This window comes from Thermobia domestica, chromosome 8 (assembly GCF_964235325.1).
Source record: "Thermobia domestica chromosome 8, izTheDome1.hap1.1, whole genome shotgun sequence".
Taxonomy (NCBI): Eukaryota; Metazoa; Arthropoda; class Insecta; order Zygentoma; family Lepismatidae; genus Thermobia; species Thermobia domestica.
The window spans coordinates 252,128,728-252,137,646 of NC_137461.1; the positions used below are offsets into that span (position 1 = coordinate 252,128,728).

Here is an 8,919-nt window from a genome sequence, read left to right on the forward strand (position 1 = left end):
AGAATCATTGTTTTTTCAGTATCTTCTGCAGAGTGTGAGAGAAGCGTTTCCAGCCTAAACTTACAGTATACTGACGCTAGAAACCGTTTATCCATAAAAAAAAAAAAAAAAACCTCGAATCTCTTCTTTTCATAAACGTTAATGGATCAGATATTAGTTCTTTCAATGCAGAAAAGTACGAAAAGCACCTATGACTGTTCTTCCCAAAGTAAACTCTGACCTTTTATTGTATTTATTATTCGGGCGAGGAATTTGGTCTTCAAAGACCAAATTAGAACGGACTAAAGAATTACTTGTCATAACAAAACCGTTTTACGTAGGAGTGACACTTGTTATGACAAGTTGTGCAGGTTGCAATGTAACTATAGGGCTTTCACTGGATGCTGCACACTTGTCTTTAGCAATAGGACGAAAAGTAATAAGGTAAATAACGCATGTAATCTAATCTACCTAACCGAATCTTATCTAACGTACCTACTCGTATTTATCATAAAATTGTTTTTAAAAAAGTGGAAAAAAATGAACTTGGGGAACGCCTATAAAACTAGTACCATAAGTTCAAAGTATGTAGGTTTATAAATAACGTTGTCCCAACCCGACTTTAAAGTTCTGTTATACGGAACACAATCTTGCGTAAATATTCCCCCCTTCTACCAAATCCACAAATAAATCACTATATATATATATATATATTCCTAAGGACTGAAAATTTCCATTATGTAAATCCACGAATAAATGCAAAAAATCCTTAACAGTCACGTACCGATGATGATGACAAGGATTCATCGAAATGTATACGATTACCTTAATAGAACGGTTGCTTAAATAGTGGTGCTTTCATTACTGAATACGCATCCTATCAGTTCATTTAGATTTCATCATATAATATACTGAAAAATCAAACGTTTTGGTGCTGTCCTACTAAGAAATAGGAATCCCTATAATACCCATCCTGGGCAAATTTAACAGAAAGAGATTAGAAAGGGTATTTATTCCTCTCCTATTGAGGTTCGTGCATGGTCGGCTTAAGGTAGTTTTCTGCCTGGTAGCACATAACAGATATACAACCGCGGGAAGTGTACAGAAGCAATCGCCGAGAATATGAATATAATCCTTATATATGTTAATTAAACATTTGGGATATCAAGCATTGTTCGCTGAGGGAGCGACTTGTAAACTTGTCATGAATAAACATTTTTAATTTGCTACTAGCTGAACCTGCGCTCTCTACACAGCGCATCATTCGCATGTGAGCATAAATCTCCGTATCATTCCTTACAACATCTGTACATGTCCCTTTACAGACACAAGTGAAAGACGTATTGATTAAAAAAAAAAGCCAAGGGGTATCATAAAAGGGAGACTTTTTTCGATTATTTTTTTCCCAATATCTCGCACCGTTTGCAAGATGTGAGCCTACTTCCGGTTGGAGTTTCTAATTCATGTATAACCAGTGATTTCTTTCTTCATGTACGCAGTATGTAATAAGCAAATACATTACATACACAATTAATTATAATGTCAGTTATATATGGTGTTCATTGGGCAAAACACTCCCCCCAAAAAAGGTTCATCTTAGACTGGAGAAATGGTTATACTTCCTTTTCCATTATTATTTGGCCATGAAACAAACGCCTGAGACATATACAACCCCTATATACAACAGTGTGGTGTTGGAATGTATAATGCTTAGGATGTGATGCTTTAGGTTTTTTTTTTTTTTTTAATTTCAACACTTCTAATGTACCCGTAAAAATGTAATAAGAAATAGTGGCCACGTTTTTTAAATATTCAATTAGAACTGGACAATCTACATGAAATTTGCAATCGATCAGTGAAAACGTCATCTTTCTAGAGCCTGTAGTTTCCGAGATCTCATTGTCGAAAGGATGGGCCAGAAACATATAAACGTAGTTTAAAAGAGCTCCAAAGATGGCAGCACAATTCATTTGCATTTATTTCGGAGAAGGCTTATGAAAGGCAAAGGCCTTTGAACAATAATTTAAAAGGGTAAACTTTGTGAAAAATATTTCTTTAAGTAATTTATTTGAAGTACACTCTTTTAAAAATATTTGTCTTTGTTATAAACGTGAAATCACAAATAACCGTAAATTAAAGGTTTAAAAGCTAAGGCTATAGGTTAGAGCTCGGTCGCTCTTAATTCGTACTGTAGCATTTCAATAGATAGATTCTGTTTCAATAACTTTTACATATAAACGAAAAAGGCAGACCAGTCACATTTAATGGATTTCTCATAGGCGAGACCTGGCTAAATAGCTTTTTTAATCCTCAAAATTCACTTCATTTCTTGATTATTAGAAAAGATTTTAAGATCAAATTTACAACCAAAAGTTTTCACTTTTGCCCCCTTACCCACGCTAAATGAGTCTTCCAAATAGCAAAGCCTAGCAAGATTTTCTTTGTTGCACCCGAAAATAGGTGTTATACCATTTGAAGAAAAGTGTATAGCTTATTTTCAAGATATAATTTATCAGATTACTATTATGAATTGTTCGCTTTAGGCCTACACAGTCGAGACTTAGCTAAATTCTTTCTTTCTTCACACGAAAACAAATTGATTCTAATGAACCTTCTAAGTACAAATACTCAGAACACGTAGGTACGTTGATTTTATTCTCTTATATTACACAGATTTGCCCTCTCTCATGAAAAAGGTCAAGTGTGTTTTCAGGATTAAATTTACCACCAAATAGCGCTCGCTTTAGCGTCCTTAGATCACGCGTATCAACTCAGAGCTAATTAAATAATTTTCTTGTAGCCGAAAATGACAAATACATCTCATTTCATGAAAACTGTTACACCAGTTTCCGAAATAATTTCCGCACAAAGACTACTTCAGTAGAACTGTAAATAAAATATTCACCTAAGATCTGCTAACTTAAGGACATACAACGAAAGAAGTGATTTCATTGTAATATTAGTGAAAAGAAATATTACAAAGATCTACATTTACAATAACTACGTACATAATCTGCATAATATACCACATCTAACTATATTTTAATTATTTTCTCGAAACTTACATAATATAGCAGCTAGAGACAGAATTGTAAGTTTCAGCAGCGTTTCTTGCTTCTCCACAGACATCTGAAGCCCTCTGGGCTTGTATAATTGTGCGCCAGCCATTGTGCCTTACCCTACAAAGAGCACATATATCAATAATTATAAATCTGCTTAAAGTTAGCCTATATTAAGATAGAATACTGTAAGAAATATTAGCTCAAGTTGTCACACACACCAAAGTCACAACATTTCATTTAAACGTATGTTGACTCCTAATTTTACTTAAACATTTGCAAACAATCCCATGGGGTGCTATTTCCCTGGTAATTAATACACAGAACAAAGCGTACGGTATTATAATCTTAAATGTTATAAACACACAAACTAAAACAAACAAAGGTACAACCACACTTACGTACTCTGGCACACATAAATGGTAAACTCACCTTTGTATCATGTGAAAATTTTTAAGCTATTGTATAATATCGGTTCTCTCTGAAACATTCTTCAATACCACTTTAGTGAAACTTCTACGGCATGAACAAAATACAAAAATGAATAAGTTTGGGGATAACATGTAATACTCTTAAATTTACAGACGATCCAGTTTCTTTTAAATCAGGCATCGGAGCGTCTAATGGCATTGAAATTAGCTACTTTGTAGACCAAACGAAGCACAAAAGAAGACTTCGTAGACTAAATAAAGCAAAACGGAGACTTTGTAGACAACCCGCCTCTGATAAGGAACTTCACAAATCAACTTTTAGTCATACGTTAGAAAATGTAACATTTTTTTATAGTGATGTACTCCTATCAAGATGCCGATTAAGACCAGAAATAAAAAATATATTTATCTATTTTTTAATCTTCACAAATGATTAAAACCATTTTTAATTTTCGAACATATAGAAAGACAGCTGAAGGACAACTCAGCTGTAAAGTCTTCAACAGAACAAACCCTTTATTTCTGGTCCTGGATGGGGATTGGCTTTTTTCAAACATACAATAACATCATTATGATTTGACACCTCAGGAACATTATATATAATATTTGTAACAATATATAACAAAACCTTTGCACTTAGATAAATTTTACTACTTCTCTGACTGTGCATTACTGATTTACCCCTACCAAGACGCCGGTTAAGTTCAGAAATAAAAAATAAATATAAAACCTGGACTGAATTTCGTAGAATTCAACCTCACACAGGTTAAATATACATGCATATATATATATATATATATATATATATATATATATATCTATTTAAAGATAATTTGCACGGAATGGACATCAAAAGGTGGTAACAGAACGTACAAAATATGCCAACAAAAGGACCATTTTAGAATGTTCCTACAACTCCATTGAGGTAATATAAGAACTAGAAACGCCCTAACAGGGAAATCTTGATGGTATCGAATTCGCATACATTGAATAGATCCGCCATTTTAAGGGTGGCAAAAAGCTAATTTTTTCGTAAGCCCCCTTACTAATCTTTTAGGATACACTGTTCAATTTTTAAAAATACGGGCGAAAATTATATGTTTAAAACATTCAACGGCACCTGTAACAAAATATTCTGAAAGAGAAATTATTTCCTTATTTCTGTTACCCTATAATAGTCAATAATATCATGTGGATGTCGTCGTTATTTCGTAACATTGAGGCAATATATACATGTACAGTCAGGGACAAAAAATCGGGCACTCCCCGTATAATATATATGAGGAGTATCCGACGTTTTTGTTCCTGACTGTACTCATATTCGACACTCATGTATCACTGTATAGTCACGGAGACTCAATAGGTGTACTTCGTTTGTTTACTCATGAAGACCAGAGATATGGATTTTATTTGCTCGTATACATCAGTTAATTGAAACTTACGGAATACACCACCTTAGAGAGAAAATTCTCGAATCGAAGGCTACAGTGAGACCATGCTCGAATTTACACTGCGACATAGCGAAAGGCATATCTAGATCTTATATTACCTCAATTTACAACTAATTAAATTAGGATTCCCACTTACTTTGCAAGTATGAATTCTCTTACTTTTCCAGATCATGATTTATATACTTCCGATTCTACATATAACGTTAAAAGGCATCTATATTTTCCTCTTGCTACGAGTTGACTCTGCATGAACATTTATATAGTCGTTAAGCCGTAACATTATTTTTAAGTCGGAATGTTAAACCAAAAAAAGTCTGCTGTAGCGAAATAAAGGTTTAGAAACTGGATTTGACAAGTATAAATCCATACTTAAAATACTTTTACTTTTCCAGGTTTTTAAAGGTTTCTATGACTATGATCAAATTCTATGACTTTTGAGTTAGATGAATTCCCTCACTTTCCCGGTTTACCAAGTCGATGGGAACCCTGTTAAATAAAGAGATGTGGTAACCTGTTGCAAATTCCCTTGTAGTTAACAAAGAAGGTAAGAGAAACACAATCTCACTCTAGGGAGACAGAAATCCCTCCAACCTACCACGCAAACACTGACTCTATATTTATTACCTTGTATTTATGTCATTTTCTATTCATCATCATTATTCCCTTTTATTTAATTACTGACATTTTCTAGTACATTGGCCACAATCCAAACAATAGGGCTACGTAAGGGTTAAAAAAAAAAAAAAAAAAAAAAAAAACTTAGTAGACTAATGTTTCAAAAGTAGAGACTGATAGAGATTTTTGCCAAAAAAAAAGATACTTAGATGAAAAAGAGACTCGCTCCGATGCCTGCTTTTAAATTTTCCAGAGAAGCAACTATCGAAAATGATTATAAACGAAACTAAGTGTAAAAATCAGAAATGTTGTACAAAGTTTTAGAAGGAATCGATACTGCACACTAACCAGAACATTTTCACAGGGTATAGGAGAAAGTTCACCATTTAATTATGTGATACGTATCATATAACGTTCATTAGTAAATTCTAATGCATCCATTTAGTAAACTGAATCATGTTTATACGGCAATTTGCCATGCTGTATAATGCCATACGAATAATGTAGTTTACGATACAACGGAAGTGGATAATACTTTGAATATTAAAATTAGCTGCTTCCCAACTATATTTCATAACCTATATGCTGTCACAAACTTGCTCTGAACTGTGTCCTACCACAAATTTTCATGACGTAAATTATAATTTCCGAACAGAGGACTACTTCAGTAGAACTGTAAATAATTCAGGATCTTTTTCTTGAATAATTAAGGTACCCTGTCTTGTCACACGGCACTAAATTATTATTGCCGTGCTGGCAATACATCTGATAGGCAATTGAAGAAACCAGTGATGATTTCAGACTATTTTCCGCAAGTGGAATTTATATATGCAAGGGGTTAAAGTAATATACTGTGAAAATATTGGTAACTCTTCTTAAGCACCATCGGATATTTGGCCCGCAGGCAATTTTAGAGCTTGGGGCGGGAATTACGCCAAGGGCCATCCCCTCAAATCATCATTGTCAGAAAAAAAAATATATACGGAAGTATTATTTCAAAAAGAAGCGCTGAAGGAGTACATGTTAAAGTTACCACATCGAGACTTTCCTATGAGACTGAGAAAACCGTCAAGTTGGAGCTAAAGGATTCAACTTCTCCGCTCCCACGTTGCTAGGAGGAAATGATAACTTTTTGGCTATATCGGAGTTTTCGGTAACACGCTTATAACTTGTGTGCTACTCTATATTAAAATATGCTCTCTAATATTTGCGCATATTAGATGTCGAATCATGATATATATTAGACACCTGTTTTTAATCTTAGGCCATATACACTAATAAAATCAGTTTTACATTAGGTTGTGCGGATGGATTAAATAAAATGCAGGATATTTTGCGTTCGTTTGCTTTTTGAAATTGCATTTACCCAACAATTCGCAGAAGTTTTATAGAACGAAATATCAAAAGTACTAAATTCATTCCGAAGAGGAATAAAACATGTAACCAACGGTAAACTATGTCATTTTATACATTAAATTCAGTATTTGTTTCTTAAAGGGGTATAGAATAAAAATATGGGTACCACTTTTGAAAAAAAAAAAAAAAAAATCTGTTAATCCACAGAGAAAGAATAATATTTAACAAATGTATTTATATGTGCGGTAACTATCTAACTTATCGTATCAATACAGAAACACCATTGAAAACTAAAACTGTAGTTTTAGTCCAATAATAATGTTCTTTAAGCTTAGGAAATAGATGATTAATAAAATTGAACGATTACCCATAAAATAACTGGAGGATGAAGAGTAAGAAAACAAAAAACTTGAGAAAACCCACAGACCCCTCGCACCAGAGGTAAGCATTCAATCATCAAGCCACCGTGCTTCACTATCGTTGAAAAGTTCGCGTCATTACGCAGTCCCAGTTTAGGTAAACACATTCATGATACATTTACTACTGGAAAGGTTCTAGATTACTGGTCCTCCTTCCCACTGAACTTACAGAAAACAACGTGCCCTGCGGGGCTCTAACCCGCCTTCACTCTCTAACGCTCGCTCGGCAATACTCTGTAAATTAAATGTGCCGTATAAACTTTAGTAGAGAAAGAAACCCACCCAGCTACTAACGTACATGGGGGACCAATAATCTTCCCTTTACTTCTTAATCAGGAATTTCATTCTTACTAAATTACAAATTGTTTCTTAAGGGAAAAGTTGCATTACAGGGTGTAGATTCACTTTAGGAAGGCTTACCCGTTATGGGCACAAATAAGCATGATAACTTACGCCATAAAAACCGCAGTGCAAAAAACACTAATCAATTTGTGCAAACCGACCACTATAAGGCGAGAATTTTATCTAGTCGAGTCAGGGCAGGAGTAAAGCAGGGGAAATGCGCGGATAAGTTCACAGGCACGTCAGCGATGGTGTGTATAATTGAGAATAACCGAGAAAGACACATGCAAGCGTGGCATTGCTTCGCAACACTTCTATGATCACTTTGTATAAAACCTACATATAGCACCATTTCATCATGGGTCTCCTATAAAGTATGACGTGATAAAGAGCATGCTTTGCATTACATTTTTCTAACTTATCATGCAAGTGGAGATAAGATCCCGATATATTTCGAGTACTTATACGTTGGTCTTGTAAAATAACATAACAAGTTTCTTCCGTAAATTTTATAAACATACATCTGCCTAAACTGAGACGGCACCCTATTTTTGAAATGGTATATTATCAAAATTATGCTTTACATTCGCCGTATTATTTTTATTGTGTATAAGATGTATACTTGAAGAACAAGCAAATTACAATTACATTATCTGAATAGCGATTATTATAGAAGATTCAACTGTATTAAGGAAAACAGAATTACTTGTAACGTGAATTATTTACTCAAATAAAATAAAATTACTTCTTTTAACATACTAGTTTTCCAACATTAGAGAAACCTGAAAAACTCTCATAAAGTAACAATTATTTCATATGGACATTCTACAGTAATGTGTAAGTAACTTACAATATAAAAGTAACTTTTACAGGAACTCTTGCAGACGCCGCATTCCCACTCACCGGTATCCAACCCAGCGTGGCACTCAATTTGTTTCTATTGCCACATGAAAAAATTAAATTTAATAAACTGCAAAGAAATATTTCTTTCATTAGGCCTAATATCATATATCAAAGTATTCATTCCATACTTACTCATATTATTTACAAACTTATTGTAATACAATTCAATATAATATTAAAATATTTTTATTTCAAAACCCAACAAACAATTTGACAACGTTGTAATGCCGTGGCACGAACAAGTGAAGTGCGGACTCCGACCTTCAGTGTTACAAGTACTTATTTATTATTTTATGTAAGATATCAAATATAAAAAATACTTTATGCAGAGAGTGTATTCTGAGGACAAGAATGTCAGGACTTA

At 33.7% G+C, this 8,919-nt stretch overlaps 1 protein-coding gene across 1 annotated transcript in view; it reads right to left on the minus strand.

The window, feature by feature from the left end:
• The window catches only part of LOC145693543 (dolichyl-diphosphooligosaccharide--protein glycosyltransferase subunit STT3A-like), a 33,054-nt gene extending 24,397 nt beyond the window's left edge, over positions 1-8,657 (minus strand). Inside the window, exons 1-2 of the mRNA XM_081769625.1 lie at positions 8,503-8,657; positions 3,045-3,158 (exon numbers count right to left, since the gene is read on the minus strand). Of these exons, the coding sequence (XP_081625751.1) occupies positions 3,045-3,147 (103 nt within the window). The 5' untranslated portion in view covers positions 3,148-3,158; positions 8,503-8,657. The remainder of the gene's footprint in view (positions 1-3,044; positions 3,159-8,502) is intronic.
• Positions 8,658-8,919: the final 262 nt, after the last annotated feature.